This window comes from Camelus dromedarius, chromosome 1 (genome assembly GCF_036321535.1).
Source record: "Camelus dromedarius isolate mCamDro1 chromosome 1, mCamDro1.pat, whole genome shotgun sequence".
Classification (NCBI taxonomy): Eukaryota; Metazoa; Chordata; class Mammalia; order Artiodactyla; family Camelidae; genus Camelus; species Camelus dromedarius.
The window spans coordinates 11,621,691-11,641,712 of NC_087436.1; the positions used below are offsets into that span (position 1 = coordinate 11,621,691).

The 20,022-nt window shown below is 39.3% G+C and overlaps 1 protein-coding gene across 2 annotated transcripts in view; it reads left to right on the plus strand.

Moving 5' to 3' along the window:
- The window catches only part of KLHL2 (kelch like family member 2), a 113,497-nt gene that overhangs the window by 59,596 nt on the left and 33,879 nt on the right, over nucleotides 1-20,022 (plus strand). For both annotated transcript variants that reach the window (XM_031464136.2, XM_064487777.1), the window contains exon 5: nucleotides 4,288-4,450. In XM_031464136.2, coding sequence (XP_031319996.2) covers nucleotides 4,288-4,450 — 163 coding nt within the window. The remainder of the gene's footprint in view (nucleotides 1-4,287; nucleotides 4,451-20,022) is intronic.

Here is a 20,022-nt window from a genome sequence, read left to right on the forward strand (position 1 = left end):
AGTTAATTTACATTCAGGTTGATTTATTTATTACCCACCTACATATTCTGCTGGTACCTGAGGATACAGCAGGGACTAAAACAGATGTGACTCTGCTGTCTTAGAGCATATGTTGTTTTGCAGGGAGAGAGAGAGAGAGAAAATGTGGGGGCAGATACGTGAGGTCGATTCTGATAGCACTGAGTGTCACAGAGCAGGTGGAACGGAGCGGTGCTGTTAGTAGCGACCTGAAGTTTCTCCACTCAGACCCTGCTCCCACCAGGGTTTTAGCTTCTGGAATGTGGCCCTTCCTCAGTGTATACATTATATGGGAATTGATCACTGTTAGATTACTAGAATATATCATTAACATTCAGAGTATACTGCAAATGTCATTGCTTTTTCTTTGATGTTTTGGAATACACTTCAGGAGTTTAGAGTGCCTTACTTAGGGTTTTTTCAGTCAGTCATAGCAGGAATACTACTGAAGCATCTGAAAATTGAAGCATATGGAAGGTGAAAGCAGATGGAAATTTTCTATTAGATTGTAGTTCTTTGTGACTGGAGGTTTTATTGTATTGATACACTTCTGCTTCATATAAGAAGCAGCACTATTCAGCCGTTCCTTTACTCTAGAGAGCTCAGAAAAATTAATTTTAAAAGTCATATTCTTCAGACCTCTTAATGACAATGCCCAAGATACTTTTGTGACCTAAATAGAACATTAAGAAACCACCTCCTTACAATCAATGAGCTTCCTACCTTTGTTACTAAATGTACAGTTAGTCTGCTTTGGAGAAAATAAGCCATGGGATTATGATGGCCTCAGATTAAAAAGCACATCCTTCATTTTCAGTGATATGTAAACACCACAGAAAATCAGAATGGTACCAGACATTGAAAGATTAGAACACTTAAATCTGATCTCCCAAGTCAGTAATTTATGTGTCATCTTCATTACTTTGCTATATTCACTAGTGCTGATGCCAGTAATGTTTTTCTCTACATGACTCAAGTTTTGCTTAAATAAATTTACTTAAGAAAGGATTTATCTTCCTGAAATAAATAGTAACTTTAAAAACTTATTCCTGACTATCAACGTGAGAATGTTCCTGTGTGCCATCTAAAAGCTCCTAGAAGACTTGACCTGCCAGGTGCGTGATCTTGGGCAGGTTACCAGCTTCTCCCAGGCTCTGTATTCATTGTGTCTAATGGAGGGAGTGAGATGTTGCCTGCCCAGTGCTTAGTACTGGGCCCGACGTAGTAATTACTCAGTTAATGGAAGACGCTGCAAGAATGCGATGTCGAAATGATTATTGTCTTTATTACCCTTGCTGAAAAGAGCAGTATTGCAGATTTAGAAATTAAACAAGCCCTCCATTCAACACCTACAGAGGAGGCTCAGGATAGTGGAAAGAACAGTAGACCAAAGGGTTGGCGAATTTTATTTTTGGCGAATTCTTATTTTTATCACTAGCTCTCTACTGACAGGTTGTACAACTTGGTCAAGTCTTTTGGCCTCTCTAGGACTTGGTTTTTTCGTCAGACAAATTAGGAGGTTTGATTTGATTTGATCCCAAGGCATCCAGCTCATAGACTGCTAGCTCTTTGGTTCTGATTGTGAGATATGGTTAACCTGAAATTTGGAGCATATTTTGTTTGTTAGCTGGTTGTCTAATACACGGAGTAATCTGGACAGTGGGTGTGGCCCCAGCTACCTTCCAGTTTTCGTCATGAGTGACTGATGGTCGTCAGGGGTCATGTCAGTAAGCTTGGGCCAATTATTAATTGTTTTTAAAGCTGCATATAATTAATTTAAAATTCTGAGCTATTGAAGTTTAGTCATAGGAAAATTATGTCATAAAACTTAGGCATTTTGAAGGATTTACTGATAAAAAAGGAAAATATAAATAAATTTGTTATATATATTTTACATTTAGTTATATTTAATATATGTTTGCCAAGTGTGGAACCACTTGATCCATCACTACCATCATTAAAAAAAAAATTGTATGTGAATTTCTAACGATGTGGCCTACAGCTGAAATAACTTTTATATTCCTGGCCTGCATGACTTGTTATATCCTTTCCAGATCTGAGATTCTACAATTTTGTGAGTTTTAATCTCCTGATAAAGTAGATCTGAGCTTGGTAGTGATGAAGTTGAAGTCAAGGAAGCAAAATAAAAATTTTTTAAATCTGCTATAGCTGCCTTTTTAGATGGATGTGTATATAAATGTGGGTGTGTATGTGTATGTTAGCATAGGATAAACCAATCACTGATTTTTGTTTTCACTTAATATATCTTAGAAATTGTCCCATTCGTATAGTTTCCTCATTCTTTCGAATGGCTGCAGAGGGTTCTGTCGAATGGGTGATCGTTAGTGTTTAACCAGTCTCCTTATGGTGGGCATTGAGACTTTTTTCTAGCTTCTGCTATTACCCACAATAACCCTCTAGTGAAAGTCTTGCGTATGTGAGCTTTTTTACATCTGTGGGTTAAATTCCTGGATCTGAGGATATGTACATTCGTAATTTTGATTAAATAGACAAATTGCTCTTCCTGGAGGTTGAACCAGTATACACACCCACCAGTAGTATGTGAGTGAGTCTGCTTCTGCTCAGCAACTTCTCCCCTCTGAGAATCGCTCTCTCTCTATTACCAAGCAATTTGAATACTGCTGCAGTACACTGTGTTGTGTCTGGGAAGATGCTGATCAGATGGGTGATCATCACTGTTTGTGCAAATTTCACAGAGATTGAATCTTACACTGAAGACTACTTTCTTAACTATATGTATTTGCTGAATTAAATGGCTGCACAGTTAAGCATCTTGGAACATACTTTACGTTACTTCAGAGCACAATTAGACCAGTGTAGAAAAACTCCAATTTGCAGATTATCAGCAACTAAAGCCTTCCATGGAGATTGATTCCCATTACATAATAAAGCACACTATACATGTTATACAAGACGTTTGGCTATAAACGAATTATTTCCACTTTATTTTCCTTAAATTGAGAAGGAAAAGGCATTGTCACCAGATATTGTTTCCATGTTTTCAGAGAAAACTAGTATTAGCTGGTGGAATTGGACTAAAACATTAAACGTTGTTCCTCTAGTCCTTGCTTCATGACCGGTTGATTGTGTACGTGCAGGCGCACACACAGACTTTAGATCTAGACTTAGAGCTGCTGTGGTTCCTTTAAGAAAATAGAGTAGATTGTGTTACAGAAAGACACGGATGCACTTACTCTTCCACGCTTGGGACTTCCCACGTATGTTTAGGAAAACCGTAAAGGATATTCAAAACTACTATTTCTTTTCTCTTTGGGCTGCTGCTTGGTATACATGAAAGTCAGTCCCTGGAGGAACTTAGGTCTTACTTATTTTTTATGTTAATATGCCATGTGACCTTTTCTATTTTCTGAAAGTTGAGGTTTTTTTTTTTTTTTCTTTTAGCTTTTATAGAAGAACTTGCAAACTTCTTTTTTATGAAGTTTTCCAATTTGACTTTCAAATACGGTCTCTAATATAGCATCATACTAATTCACTTATAGGGAAAAATATTTCCATCATTGACCTATTTGAAAAGATGTGGTATTTATAGTGACGATACTGGTTAAATCTCAAAGAATAACCTAATTAATACAAAATCTCTTGGAGGAGTTATTCAAATAAAAACACAAATTAAAAAGTTATTACTAGGCAATTACTTTTTATGTTTTCCTTTTTAGCAGATATGTTACATTTTAGAGAAATTAGTCTGCTTGTAGTTAGAGACTGTTTAAAATTTAAAGGTTTAAAATTGTCCTCCCCCTCTAAGGAAAGCAGTCTGTGGTATTTCAGACAGTGGAAAATCAAAGTGAGGCTGGGTTGTGGCATATGTTACTCTGTGCTTAACTCTTCCCCCCAAATCACTGAAGTTTATGACTACTTGAACTACTAAGGGAACAAAAAGATTTTCACTGAACCACAGCACCCCCTAGCATCCTAATAATTTATGTTTTTAAAATTCAGTGGAGCATTTTGTTTATGCTTATAAAAAGAACCGTTGACCTAATACGATCTGATATCTGTTAATTCTTGTGACCAAGAAGAGACCTTTGAAAGATTCCATAGAAAAATATGGGGAATGTAAGGAGTCATCACCCTTTTTACAAATGATTGTTACCTTACTTTTCTCTGGGATGCTTGTGTCTGGATGCAGATCATGAGCTGTGGCTGGACCCCTGAGCCCGCTGTAGGCGTGGGGAATGGTGACACTTTTCTAGTCAGTTTCTAACCATGCTTACTTGTGTATTACAGGTACTTCTCCCAGCAGCTGGTCTGTTACAGTTACAGGATGTGAAGAAGACTTGCTGTGAATTTTTGGAATCTCAGCTTCATCCTGTCAACTGCTTAGGAATCCGGGCTTTTGCTGATATGCATGCATGCACAGACCTCCTGAACAAGGCCAACACCTATGCAGGCAAGTGGAATAGACCTCGGCTGAGTCTGAGACAGGGAAGAGTCTGGAACTCTTGAGTTCTGGTATGATTCTATAGTGATTTCTGGAAATTTATATCATGTTTCTGGATCTGGACTTCATAAAAATACATTTCAAATCTTACAGTGGTTTGGTAGCACTGCATAATTGAAGCATGCTCATAGAATTCTGAACTTAAAAGAAAAAAAATTACACGTGGTATGGTATTAGGCCTGAATACTGAATCCCTTTGTATTTTTCTTTCAAACTGTCAAATTAATAGGCACATGAGAAAGTGTTTACATATGAAATGAATTCATTTTATCTCTGTGGCTTTTTACTCCCTTTCTTGCATCCATGAAAACAATCTTGTGGCTTAAAAATATTCAAAGCAATGAGTCTGGTTGCCTTTGGGTGGGGTAGAAAAGTTGGTCCCAAATATAGGCAGCTCTCTTCTTAGATTAAATGCTGGTTTCCAGGACCTCCCGCTGGCATCCTCTCCTTGTGGTGGGCAGAGGCCTGTGACTGTCCAGCTGGGGAGAAGAGATTCTTCTTACAACTTCAGGTGTAGATAAAGGACACGAAAGTAACTTATAATTTATTTTGCTCTGAATTTATAAACATTTTAAAAATTCATATTAAAAGTGATTATTAGGAAGTTTCCAATTTTTTAAAACCATTTTTCTAGAAGATAAACCTGGTAGAAGTTATAATCCCTCATCTCTACCCTGTAATTGTGAAACCCGATAGGGACAGTTACTATCGAACGTTCCAGGACCAGTGCTCCCTAATAAGCTCTAGAACCCCAACTTCCTCCAGCCTTCAGATAGTCACAAGAGCCACTCATCTGAACAGTGCTCCGCTGTGCGTGCTCTGATAACTAAGGGGCATTTGGCACGTAGACCCAAGGAAGGGGTCGTGTGTGTGTGTATGTTTGTGCACATGCATGCACGTGTGTGTAGAGAGCATAGGACAGGAGAAATATTCCTGGAATCCCGACTGCATTTATCAAAGAAACAGAGGTGCAAGTTGGTTAGTTGAGGGGAACAAAACCCACAGTGCTGCAGTAAAACATAGTAGGTCTGTGCTTTGTGGATTTCCGTGGGGTGGCTGTTTGGCTTAGTTACCCTTTATAAAATTGTTTCAGTGGGAAATGTGATCTGAGTTCCAGAAAGTTTATTTACAGATGAACTTTTAGAACACAGCCCTTCTGTAAGTTGGGGAATGCCTGTAATATGTAACAATTTTCATATTATCCTTTTGAGTGGGATAAAGAATTTTAAGAAAAACCAAAGGCAAATTTGGATTCATTGATGTGTTCCATTGCAGCCAATTCTGTTCTTGAGCTTAAAGGAAAATATTTATTCTAAATCCATAAGATCCATTAATTGCTGGACATAATGAACCTGCTGTAAGTGATTTATATTAGGAAAACAGAGGAGACCTGTATACTATTTGGATAGTTTCTTTTGCATATAGCAAGCGCTATTTAATGTATCTTTCCTGGGCTACTGGTTGCCTCATGGTGCTTGATAAATGTTACTGAATTGTAAGATATAAGGAGGGGGCTGGGGAGAGAATGAATAAAGCAGGATTAATGCAAAAGAGTCCACACTTAGTTCACATGATGTGCTTTAGAACTCTTAGTTTTACTGATCTCGGAACCAACTCAGTTACTGTGTTTTTAAGAGATAATTAGATTTTATTATGTTTTTCTTTTATTTAAAATCCTAAATTTATTGCGATATACTTCAGAATTTGAACAATTTTCTGCCAGAATTAGACCACCTCTACATCTTAGTTTATAGAGACTCAGAATTATGCCAAGAATTTTTCATGGAAAAACTGTCCCTTTCAACAAAATTACAAAGGAAAATTTATTCTTCATTTTTAATGAACTGTATTTTAAATCAAAATCTCATTTTTAAAAATGCGCTGCTTTTACACTATGTGCCTGAATCTTAAAATTGCTCGTTTCTTAAATTTATAAGTAACATTTTACAGCATCTTTTATTATGAAAAGTTGCAACACTTACAAAAAAAACAGTACTCAACGGGCGGTTGAAGTGGGTTTGTGGATAATCTTGTTTCAGCTACACTCTTCTCAACTTCCCCCCCTTCTGTTACTATTTTTTATATGTAGACTTTTTAATGTAGTCTAATGATCATATCAAAAAGTACGCAAATCATAAATCTACGGCTTGATGAAATTTTGCATCCTCTTATACTATTTTGAAGCAATTCAGTCATATTATTTCAGCTATATATTTTGTCTTTATAATTTTAAAGAATAAAATGCAGTGACCAACTTCATATAATTGAGCTATTTCTATAACTTGTATTGATAACTAGTTGCAACAAACTTTCTAAAGTAAATAACCCAGTTTAATACTAAACTGAAATAGTCGTTCTTCACAGTGAAAATATCTTGATTGCTGTTTGTATCTTAAGCAAACAGGAGGTGGGGAGACAGAGTCTGTTCATAAAGATATCTAGAATTCTCTTTTTCTGCCATAAGAAATAATTGTTTTTCAGTCCTTCCCTCTTTTATTTTTACAATTCAAGCACTTTTGTGTCCAGAAAGCCTACCCAAACTTCTAAATTATTTTCAAGTTCAAATTGTAGAGCGTGTGAATAAAACTAGGAGAGTGAAGTTGCTCCCAGAAAAGCGGTAATAGAGGTAATAAGACATTTTTCTTATTTTCTTTAAAATGTCTTATTTTTTCTCTTCCCTGTCTGAGGCAGTGGGCTAAGTTGGGCCTGTTACAGGCCTGTCTAGGCAAGAAAGAAGGAAAGGAAGAAATAAGGGGCAGTAGTAGAGTTCGTAGGTACATACGTACGTACATACATACATACATACGTGCGTACACGGAAAGGGGGAGGAGAAAGGGCTGAAGGAGAGAGAAGATGGAAAAGGGAGGAGAGTTTCAAGACCTCAGGGTACTTTCTGATCTGAGGTGGGACTGCTTCAGAGACAGGGGCACTCCTCCTCTGAAAACGCACCAGAGATTCTGGACGTGAGACCTGCTTCACTCCTTTCTCTTGTAGATTGGAGGTGAGCTCTCTAGTGTTCATTATAACTAAGTTAAATTGTACAGGTGTAGTGAAAGAATTAAGATGTTCCATGGAAATCTCTTCTGTGAACTCGTGCTTAATTTTTATAATAGCAACATCTTTAGAAAAAGTAAAAACGTGGGATACCAAGTGGGGAGGGTAGGAGGTATGGGGTCTGTGCTCCCCGTCCTGGTGGCCCCTCCCGTGGCTTCAGTCACGGCCTGTCACTCTGGCCTGCACTGCTTTTCCAGTGTGTCATGAGCAGCCTCAAACCAGAGATAGTCAAGGGCCATGAGGCCAGGTGACTTGAGTGTTGAAGCCTGGTGCTCTGGACTGTAGTCAGCCTTTGTTACGCTCTTGAATGATTTTTTTATTAGCTAGAAAGCTGTATGAAATTATTTTTTCATACCTAAAAAGGAAAATTTTCACACCTACTCCAAGTGTGTGGACTTCTTTGGCGAATGCAGGTTTGTGGACTCCTACTTGTCATGTGTTTTGAGTGGTGTCCATTTTTTACTCATTTCCCAAATCATTAAGACCTCTGTTTTGAGCATTTTTGCTGGCCTGAAAATGCAGAGGAGAAAAAGACTGAACTTACCGATTTAGATGCATTTTTATAGTCCCAGCAAAAGATTCTTTTGGAAGTTAGACTTTAATTTGAAATATGAATGTAATGTTAACCTTCCTGGTTGATGAACAGAAGTTGCCAGTGGTTGAATTAGAAGAATGTCCAACAAATTTAGGAAAACATTAAGTCTCAGATTCTTAGTCATTCACCTCACCACTCCCCATACTAAACATTTGTGAAACTACTTAATATCTGTTCTGACTAGCCTTCGGGGAAATTTTTAGTATCATTTTCAAAGCAGTGCTCTAGTGGAAGCTCCAGGCTTGATAAACACTTGGCGTTTCTCAGGAACAGGGCTGCCTGTGAAGAAGTCCTTTTCTCCAGTCACTGACATGCTTCCAGTTTATTTCCTGTTCTCTTCTTGCTCTTAACCCTGCTGTCTGCTAAAACACCCTAGGCCTGTCCAGGCACCCCAGACTGCCCTGCTTTTAGCCTTCCCATTATGCTTGTACAATGATCAAACATTTTTATGTGCCCAACTCTTTTCATGTGTGTCCCCACTTTGCTTTTGCATGTTGGGGACAAACTTCTTTAAGGTGCAGCCGCCCACCCCCCGACTCACCAGGAAGGTAGGTAGAAGCGTAGACTTGCAGGCTGCTGTTCCGTCACTGTCACCATCCCTGGTTCTGCACTGGCTGGCAGTCTGCAGCATTCTCTGCAGCCCAGTGTCTCTCTAGGCTTCCAGGCATGCTTCAGTCTGACAGCTAGATTGTCTATTTACTTTGTTTCTCTTGCCATCAGCAACTTCAAAATCTGTACTGTTGGCTCCCGTGAGATTCCCTCTTCCTACCTCCTATGACCATTGTCTTCTCTTCCCATTTGCCATTTTAGAGCACAGCTCTAGGGCATGTGGAACTTTGTTGGTATTTGGAACTCCAAGGTCTCAGCCTTTGTGCTTTCCATATTCCTGCCTTCTCATGCTCTTGTATTTCTTCATAAATCTGTGCTCTGGTCCCAGTTCTCCCTGTCATCTCTTGGCTGCTCAGCTTAGACCCAGTGGTCAGTCCTTTTAAAGTCCTTTATGTGCGTGGTATTCCTGAAACTGCTGTGGGTGATAACAGGTTCAATACGATTTAACCCCTGCTTACAAGGAATTTATAGGCCAGTAATAGTCAATTCACACCCAAACTTAGTATATCCAGAGTATTCCTTATTCTCTGTGAAAGCTGGTCCCATACCTCTGTCTTCTGCAGTCAATTTACCTCAATCATGTGCCCATCCTTCTGTGATTAAGGCTAGGAATCACTGCTTGGGGTAAGAATCTGTAAAAATGAGTTCATGATTTTGAAAGCTGCCTTGAAAGAAAGTTGAGAGCGTGGTTTTAATAATGGTGTCACAGCCTTGACTTTATGATATGCATACTAAGGACCAATGCTGAAAACTCAAGGGTCTATTGCAATGTTTTTTTTCATTTTACAATGCTGTGGCAAATTCCAGTGTAGAGCACAGTTTTTCAGTTATACATGAACATGCATATATTCATTGTCACTTTTTTTTTTCTCTGTGACCTACCACAAGATCTTGTATATATTTCCCTGTGCTATACAGTATAATCTTGTTTGTCTGTTCTACATTTTATAATCCCAGTCTGTCCCTTCCCACCCCTGCCCCCTTGGCAACCACAAGTCTGTATTCTATGTCTATGAATCTGTTTCTGTTTTGTATTTATTTATTTATTTATCTTTTAGATTCCACATATGAGTGATCTCATATGGTATTTTTCTTTCTCCTTCTGGCTTACTTCACTTAGAGTGACATTCTCCAGGAGCATCCATGTGGCTGCAAATGGCATTATGTTGTTGGTTTTTGTGGCTGAATAGTATTCCATTGTATAAATATACCACCTCTTCTTTATCCAGTCATCTATTGATGGACATTTAGACTGTTTCCATGTCTTGGCTCTTGTAAATAGTGCTGCTATGAACATTGGGGTGCAGGCGTCATTTTGAGGTAGGGTTCCTTCTGGGTATATGCCCAGGAGCGGGATTCCCGGGTCCTATGGTAAGTCTATTCCTAGTCTTTTGAGGAATCTCCATACTGTTTTCCATAGTGGCTTTCCTTGCTTCCCTCTCTCACTCTTAATGATTTAGATGTCTTCTTTTACAATTTTGTGTTTATTCTTTTTGTAATTCATGGTAGTTACCTCCTTTGCAGTTATGAGTTTCTCATTTTTGTAGCATCCTGCTTCTTTTCTATTTAGAGTAGACCTGTGAATATTTCTTTTAGCATGGGTTTAGTGTTGCTAAACTCTTTTAGTTTTTGCTTGTCTGTGAAATTCTTTATCTTTCCTATTCTAAAGGATAGCCTTGCTGGATAGAGTATCCTAGGTTGCATCTTTTTTTCATTCAGGACTTTGAATATATCTTGCCACTCCCTTCTGGCCTGTAGTGTTTGTGTAGAGAAATCAGCTGAAAGCCTTATTGGGGTTCTCTTGTAACTCTTTGTTTTCCTCTTGCTGCCTTTAGGATCATTTCTTTATCTTTGACTCTGGCCATCTTGATTATGATATGTTTTGGTGTGGGTCTGTTTGGGTTCTTCCTGTTTGGGACCCTCTGAGCCTCCTGTACTTGGATATCTGATTCCTTCTTTAGGTTTGGGACGTTTTCAGTCATGATTTCTTCAAATACCTTTTCAGTCCCCTTTGTTCTTTCTTCCCCTTCTGGAATCCCTATTATGCATCGATTGGCACGCTTTATATTATCCCATAGGTCCCTTATATTGTTTTTTTATTTGTTTTTCTCTCAGCTGTTCTGATTGGGTGCTTTCTGTTATCCTGTCTTCTAGGTCACTTATTCGTTCCTCTGCATTATCTGGTCAGCTTTCATCTCAGCAAAGGAGTTTAATAATTCTATTTGGCTCTTCTTTATAGCTTCTGTTTCATTTTTGACATATTTTATATCTCTAAACACTATTTCTTTTAGTTCCTTCAGTACTTTGATCACTCCTTTTTTGAAATCTTGATCTAGTAGGCCATCGATGTCTATTTCCTTGATCATGCTTCCAGGGGATTTCTCTTGATCTTTTAATTGGGAGTGGTTCTTCTGCTCCTTCATATTGCTCATATCTCTCTGGCACTGTGGCCAGTGGGCGGGTGGCTCACTCCCCCTCCCGATGCTGCAGTCAGATGCTGCGCTTGGGTGAGGCAGGTGGGCGGATCGCGCCCCCTCCCAGCACGGTGGTCAGGTGCTGCGTTCCTGCCAGGAAGGCGGGTGGCCGCCCACCCTCTCCAGGTGCAGGTCGCTCCACTGCTCTGCAGCTGCACGTTCCGCCTCGGGTTGGCGCTCCATAGGCGGGCTCAGGGAAGACCACAGAACAGCCCCGCCCCTGCTCTGTGCCAAATCTCAGCTCCTTGTTTGTCTTGGCGGCGCGAGTTCCCTGAGGTGCCAGGGCAGAAAGATTCTATCTGCCTCAGGCTGTAAACAAGTCTCAGTCCTGCCTAGGAGGTTGCAGAGCCCCCGGGTGTGGATTCAGCTCTTGGCCTCGCCCCCACCCGGGCACTGCGCACAGGAGGAGATGGCGGCTGTGGCTGCGCCCCACCTCTCTTCTCGCAAGAAGTGCCAGTAATGGCGCCACCAGTCTGAGGAGACAAAGGCTGCGGCTCCCTTCCCCTCAGGGCACACCAGCCTTGTTGCTTTGCTTTTTTCACAATTTATGGAGGACCAAGGTTGTTCTGCTCCCGTATCCCCTCCCAGCCATGCCGCGCAGCCCCCTGCAGTCCCCCGGGGCTGCCCCAGTGCAGCCACCCCAGTCCTCCGCTCAGCTTAGGTAGCCTGTCCCGGCCCCAGCTGCTGGCTCGCATCCCAGGCTGGGTGTCGCAGGGACCCTCTGTGCCTGTTTAACTTAGTTTAGTCAGTCAAGGGGTGCGTGGGGCAGATCTGAGCCTCGGAGGCCCCCCTCCGTCCTGTTGGCCTCTCCGTTGGATTGGGGAGACCCAGCGAATGAGCGCTATTCCTCCTTTGCCGCTCCCGCCCCACGGGACTGGTCCCACACTGTTTTGCTTTTTCTTCTTTCTTTTTTCCTTTTCTCATACCAGATTTTTGGCGTCTTTGTCTTTCGAGGAGGGCAATGTTCTGTTGGAGTTTGGCAGGTGCTCTGGTTGGCTGAGTGGGTCCGTAGATGTGAGTTTTGGTGTATTTGTGGGAGAAGGTGAGTTACAAGCGTCCTTCTACTTCGCCGTCTTGCTTCTCTCTCTCCTATTGCAGTGTTAATTTACTGATATAGAAGATTCTTCCTTTGGAGAATTGTGAAAGCATGTGATATATACCACTTCTTAACTGAATTCATGCAGACTGAAGTGACACTTCTTAAAAGAATTAATCATTTTGATAGTCATAATGGTCCTCATTTATGTCCTGGTAAACTACATGCAATCTCTCTTTTCTGCTTTGTTGACAGTTTTTCTAGCTGAGATGAATGAGTTAGCGCTTTAAGGTTTCACCAAACTGTCAGTATAAATGAAACTGTTGGAGACACATAAATATGAATTTTTTCTCCTAGAGTCTAATAGTATTCAGAATGAAAGAACAGAGTGTTAGCACTAATTGGGAACCTTAGCAGTTATCTAGTGTAACATTTTATTAAGAAAATGAAGACTAGAGATATTTTTATTTTCTCCCAAACACTTTTTCTCTCAGGGATAAGCTGTTTGTGGGTCTAAAGTACTGTTGTTGCCCATACACTTAACCTGACTCCTCAGATGGGATTCTGCAGTAGACAGAGTATAGAAGAATTATGGCCATCCCTCAGGGCATTTAATCTTGATCAAAAAGGTGCTTGCTGTTTAGAAATCAAATATAAAGGATACTTTGTACCTTATCACAGGACACGAAACAAACAGAACTTTGGACTTGTGTTGTTGATTTCGTTGGACTTAATTTGGGTCGAGGGACCTGAGCCCTTACAGACCTAGTGTGACAAATCCTAGGGACCGTCTTTCATTTCTTGATAAACTTATTTTACTTGCAGGAGGGAAGCCAACAGGAAAGTTCAACTGCTCTAGAAAGTTAGGTTTTTTTATTTATTATTTTTGGAGGAGGTACTGGGGACTGAACCCAGGACCTCATGCTTGCTAAGCATGTGCTCTGCCACTTGAGCCGTTCCCTCTTCCAGCTGCTCTAGAGTGAAGAGATTCCCTATATATAAGGAAGAATGCATATGTACATTATACATGTACAGTACGTGTGTTTAATGTATCTTGCATATTCATGGTGTGGTTTATACTACTGGGACTCACTCTCCACTGCAGTTATGGCAGTTGTTCAGAGAGAAAGGAACTGATTATCAAATGCTGGCATAATTAGGTTGGCTTTACACAGTAGCAGAGTAAACTAGTAGAAGCAAATCATTAATGCCACAGTATAGGCTCTGTGCTACAAAAAAGAATAATCTGTTACTGTGCTGGCAAGAGGACTGGAAAGAGTAGTTGAGGCTGGGAAGAGTGAGGACTAGAGTAGTGAAGATGGAGAGGAGGTAGTGGATCAGGGAACTAGGCCTGGATATGAGTATGGGGAACAGACTGGACTCCAAGGTGACCTGCCCTTTAGCATTATATTTTAGGTAAAACTTTGTAGGTACATTTTAGTGTGTGCATATTTCTTGGCAGTGTACAGTAGCTGCTGATTTTTACTGTACCTCACTGAGATACAGTCATCTGAATACGAAGTCATTCAGTGAAAAGAAAGAATTTCTTGTCTTAGGTCCATGACAAGTATTAGGCTTATATTGGCCAAACCAATCCAAAGATGTTATAGCTTTCATTGATAGTAGATTCAATAGCAATCAATAATGTAATTGTGTCTAGAAAGATGATCAGAACAGGTAATTATCTCACTCTGCTCTGCCCAGGTCAGACCGTATCTATGAAATTGACTTCATTTTCAGTTACATGTTTTGAGAGGGATTGATGAACTGAAGTGCTGAATTCAGAGCCAGGATGATGTTGAAGACCCCAAACTATGTTGTACAAGGAGTGGTCAAAAGGCTTAGGAATTTATAAACCTTGCAAGGAAAATTCTGGAGAATATAATGCTCTCTGTAAAAGTCTGAAGGAATTTCATAAGAGAAAGATTAATGTTGTTCTGTGGTGGGTTATAAGTAGTTCAAGGGTGATATGACTGATTTGCTCTCTGCTGATGTGTGCAAACTGTAGTCAACATTTTGGAGTTAAATAAAAGAATACACTAAACCCCTTTAAAAAAAACATTTTGGAGGTTACTCTTACACAGGAAATTTGTGGTCAGGTGACCTTTCAGATCTCTTAACAGCACTAAATCTTACAATTTCTATGGCACTACTGAGAAAGATTCCCAGGATTTCTGAAACAATTCGTTTTAGGGTTTAAAGAGAAGAGATGGAGGAGGAGGAAAAGGGGCATTGTTTCATGGGTGTAGAGTTTTAGATTTTACAATGTGCGCATACTTAACACTACTAAGCAATATACTTCAAAGTGGTTAATGTGGTAAATTATCTTACGTTTTTACCACAATAAAAAAAGGAGACAGAGGGAGTGAGGAATCAGCTGTGACTGAGACTTTATTTAGCCTTGGAATCATTGTGGATAATAGAGCCACTGTGACCCAGAAAAACATGGGAGGTCAGGCAGGTGTATGGAGGAAAGTGTAGGTGGATCTTAGTCTTGATTGCTTAAGGAGGAACCAGCAGTGAAATACAGTATCAGTTTAGAGATCCTGGGCAAGATTATGAGCAGCAGCCAAAGACAACTTGGCCAGTAGAAGATCTTGATTTGTTTTGAGGAGATAATCAGCAGACTCAGCCAGAGAATCTTTGTCGAGTATTAAGCCAAGAAGTGAAGCAAAGTCATCAACATAAAGATGCATGATGATTATAAAGTCCAGACCACAGAGCTCAAAACAGGCAAAGTTAGTGGCCTAAAACAATGAATAATGTGAGTTTTAGAGGTCTGCTTGTATGTGTTACTGGGTGTATGGTGTGGGGGTGACTGTTTAAAAGAAGATGGTTAGAGAGATTATATGGAGACTGGCAGATAGCTGGAAATTCAGTTACTGGGATTTGGGAGAGAGGTTGAGGATGGGAACAACTATACTGGGATGATAGTTGACAATAACTATGGACACAGAAACGTGTATTAAATGGTAAAGGAGAACAAGCAGAAAATGAAAGGAGGTCCCAAGGCAGTCAGATCCATAGGCAATACCTAGTTTTAGGGAGCTGACAGAGACAGACTGAGTAGTTAGAAAGGCAGAAAAAGTATTATTAAATCCAAGCTAGGAGAGAGTGTCTTTAGGATTAAATACTGCATAGGGGTTTAGAAATACTAATCCCAAGAAAAGGACTTTCAAAGAACAATTTCAAGAGAAAGCAGGCCAGAGGCTGTTACAACACATAAAGACGTGAATGCAGCAGCACATAGAGGCTTCAGTATTAAGATCTGTCATAAAGAACTTCCGTGTGAAGACCAGAAAGGTAGGGCAGTGGCCCAGCTTGGGGAGGATAGCAGTTGTTTGTTCACTGAAGTCAAGACAATAAAATGCATTGACTCTCTGTAGTAATACTTAACTTCCTCATTGGGGACAGACCTTGATAGGCCTACTTTGGTGATATATTTGTTATTTTTTCCCTTTGTTTTAAAAGTGTCGATCACTAGCGTTTTCACATTTTTGGGTCATGGGCATAAGACATCCCTCATTCTTGCCTTCCCTCCCCATGCAACAAATATTCCTTATCTGTCGGCAAACAAAAGTGCCTTTGTGGGAGCTCTGGGATCCAGTACCATACCCTAAGGGATCCGGAAGGAAACTTGCTCACTATGCATTGGGCAGTAGGCAGGCAGATGTTGGTCTTGACTGTGGACCCTGATGGGACCTGTGAACCAGTGCCAGCCCCTCTTAGCTGCAGTCTGGGAGCCCCTGGAGAACACTGACCTAGACAGTCCTCCACAGATGAGAGAGCCTTTGTGGAAATCCGGGTTTCCAGAGAAGAAGATTTAGCATTCCACTGGAGCAAGAACAATGGATGCACTAGAGTGTGAGAGGAGCAGTTTGCACTTCACCTGCATCACCCCTGCCACATGATGGCACAGCTTAGGGCCAGGAGAGATGCTCCTCTGCCTGTGGTTCAGAAACAAAGGAGAAATACTTTCCCAGACACAGAGACTGAGAGAGTTCTGCCGTAAAAGAAATGCTGAAAGGATTTCTTCAAGCTGAAATCAAAGGTTGTGAATTAGTAACATAAAAATGTATGAAAATATACATCACACTGGTAAAGGTAAGTAATAATAAAAATTAAGAATACTCTAATACTCCAAAGTGATGATATAAGATTAAAGGACAAGAGTATTGAAAATAGCTACAATACCCATTATGGCACTTGGGGAGAATTCTTTTTTTTTTTTTAAACAAATGAGGATTTGTCCCATCACACTGACATCACTCTCTCGTGGTTAGTCCAGAAATTTTGCAAATATCAACAGTGGCACATTAAGCAGACACGTCAAGTCCTGAAAAGAAAGAGGAGAAACAAATACTTATCATCGCTGTGCACCAGGCCCTGAACCAAGTGTAAACCCAGTCTTACTCAACATTGAGTTGCTCACACGTCCAGATTCAACCCTAGATACCAACAGGGAAGGATTTTTTAAAAGAAAGAAAGAAACTCAAAATTGAACCTAAATAATCGTGTTGCACCAAACAACTAAGCCATCGAGTTTGGATACAAACCCGATTCTGTCTGACTGGGGAGGCGGGGACGCTGCCTGGGTGATGGGTAGGGTGCGGTCTGCGCTATCTTGTTGGCTTTCTTAAAGCAGTGCTGCTCTCCGACTAAACCAAGATTATATTCCAAAACATCTTTTGCTATGTTCAGTCAAAAATTATTTTTATCAGGATTTGCAGATAGTAACTACTATATATATATATAACAGATAAACAACAAGGTCCTGCTGTACAGCACAGGAAACTCTATTCAATACCTTGTAATAGCCTATAATGAAAAAGAGTATGAAAAGGCATATCTATATATATAACCAAATCACCGTGCTGTACACAAGAAACTAACACAACATTGTAAACCGACTATACTTCCATAATAAAAAATATTCCTAAGCAAAAAAAAAAAAAATAGCTACAATAGTTTGTTAATGAATGCACACTGTAAAAAGAGTTAAATTATTGTACATCAAAAACCGTAAAAGGTTGGGGGAAGTAAAAGGGTCGAGTTTTTGTGTGTGATTAAAGCTAAGTTGTTATCGGCATAAAATAGACTTATATCTATAAGATGTTTTATGTAAGCCTCATGGTAACTACAAAGCAAAAACCTACAGTAGATACACAAAAGATGAAAAGAAGGGAATCAGAGCACACTACTACAAAGAATTTTCACCTTGCTAAGGAAGACAGCAAGAGAGGAAGAAAGGAACAAGGGAACTGCAAAAACAGCCAGAAAACTATAAGATGGAATTAGTAAGGTCTTACCTATGAACAATTAACGCTAAATGTAAATGGATTGAATTCTTCAATTAAAAGGCATGGAGTGGTTGGACGGATTTAAAAACAGAAAAACAAAATACAAGACCCAGCTGTAGGATGCCTCACTTCAGCTTTAAGAGCACACGTGGGCTCAACGTAAAAGTTGGAAAAGATATTCTATGCAAGTGGAAACCAAGAGTGCAGGGGTAGCTATACTGATGTCAGACAAAATGGATGTTAAGCCAGAAATGGTAACTAGAGACAGAGAAGGTCATTATATAATGATAAAGGGTTCAATTTGTCAAGAAGAGATAACAGTCATAAATATATATGCACCCAACATGGGAGCACCTGAATATATTAAGAAATACTAGCAGATCTGGAGGGAGAAACAGACAACAATAAAATAATCATAGAGGACTTTAGTACTCCACCTTCAACAATGGATAGATCATCCAGACAGAATATCAACAAGGAAACGTTAGATTTAAACTGCACTCTAGACCAAATGGACCTAACAGACATATTCAGAACATTCCATCCAACAGCAGCAGGATACACACTCTTCTCAAGCACACACACAGCATTCACCAGGATAGACCGTGTGATAGCTTATAAAACAAGTCTTAACAAATTTAAGAAAATTAAAATCATACCAAGTATTTTTTTCTAACCACAATGGTATAATACTAGAAATCAGTAACAGGAGGCAATTGAAAAATTCACAAACATGTGGAAACTAAACACAGTCCTGAACAACCATTGTGTCAAAGAAATCAAAAACGAAATTTAAAAATAGCTTGAAACAAACAAAAATGAAAAGATACCATACTAAAACCTATGAGATTCTGCAAAAGCAGTTCTAAGAGGGAAGTTAACAGATAAATGCCTATATTAAGAAAAAAGATCTCAAACAACCTAATTTTATACATCAAGGAACTAGGAAAAAAAAAAAAAACAAGCTAAACCCAATGATAACAGAAGGAAGGAAATAATAAAGATCAGAACAGAAATAAATTAAATAGAGACAAGAAAAACAATAGCAAAAAGGTAAATGAAACTAAGGGCCTTTTTTTTTTTTTTAAGGATAAACAGAACTGACAAACCTTTAGCTAGACTTAGAGGCAAAAGAAGACTCAAGTGAATAAAATCAGTATTGGAAGAGGAGACATTACAGCTTTTATACCACAGAAGTTCAGAGGAGTATAAGAGACACATATGTCAACATAACCTAGAAGAAATGGATAAATTCTTTGAAACATGTAAGTTACCAAGGCTGAACCAGAAAATCTGAACAGACCAATAACAAATAAGGAGATTGAATCAGTAATCAAAAACTTCCTAACAAAGCAAAGTTCAGGACCCGATGACTTCACTGGTGAATTCTATCAAATATTTAAAGAAGAAATAACACTAATCCTTCTTCAACTCTTCTGAAACATTGAAGAGGAGGGAGGACTCTCAGATTCATTTTACAAGGCTAGCATTACCTTGATACCAAAGCCAACAAAGGAAATTACAAGAAAACTACAGGCCAATATCGCTGATGAGTATAGACACAAAATTTTCAATCAGATGTTAGCAAACTGAATTTAGCAGCACTTAAAAGGAATCATACACCATGGTCAAGTGGGATTTATCCGCAGAATTAAAAAATGGTTCAATATCTGCAAATCAATAAATGTGGTACACTACTTAATAGAATGAAAGATAAAAATCATACGGTCATCTCAGTCGATGCAGAAAAAAGCATTTGACAAAAAATACAGGATCCTTTCATGAGAAAAGCTCTCAGCAAATTGGGTATAGAAGGAACATGCCTTCGACATAATAATGTCCATGTGTGACAAGCCCATACCTGATACCATACTCAGTAGTGAAAAGTTGAAAGCTTTTCCTCTACGGTCCGGAACAAAACAAGGGTGACTGTCCTTAACACTCCTATTCAGCAAGGTACTGGAAGTCTTAGCCATAGCAGTTAGGCAAGAGAAAGAAAGAAAAGGCATCCAGTCAGAAAGGAAGAAGTAAAATTATTTATTTGCATATAATGTGATCTTATATGATATGATCTCCACCAAAAAAAATAGTTGGAACTGATCAACAAATTCAGTTGCATGATACAAAATCAGCACACAAATCAGCTGAATTTGTATACACTAACAATGAAATATATGAAACAGAAATAAAACAGTGCCATACACAATAGCATCAAAAATAATAAAATACTTAGGAACAGATTTCTCTAAGGAGGTGAAAGAGCTGTATGTTGAAAACTGTAAGACTTAGATGAAGGAAACTGAAAAAGACACAAATAAATGGAAAGATACCTTGTGTTGATGGGTTGGAAGAATTAATATTGTTAAAATGTCCATACTGTCCAAAGCCATCTGTAGGCTTAATGCAGTCTCTCTCAAAATTCCAATGGTATTTTTCACAGAAATAGAAAAAAA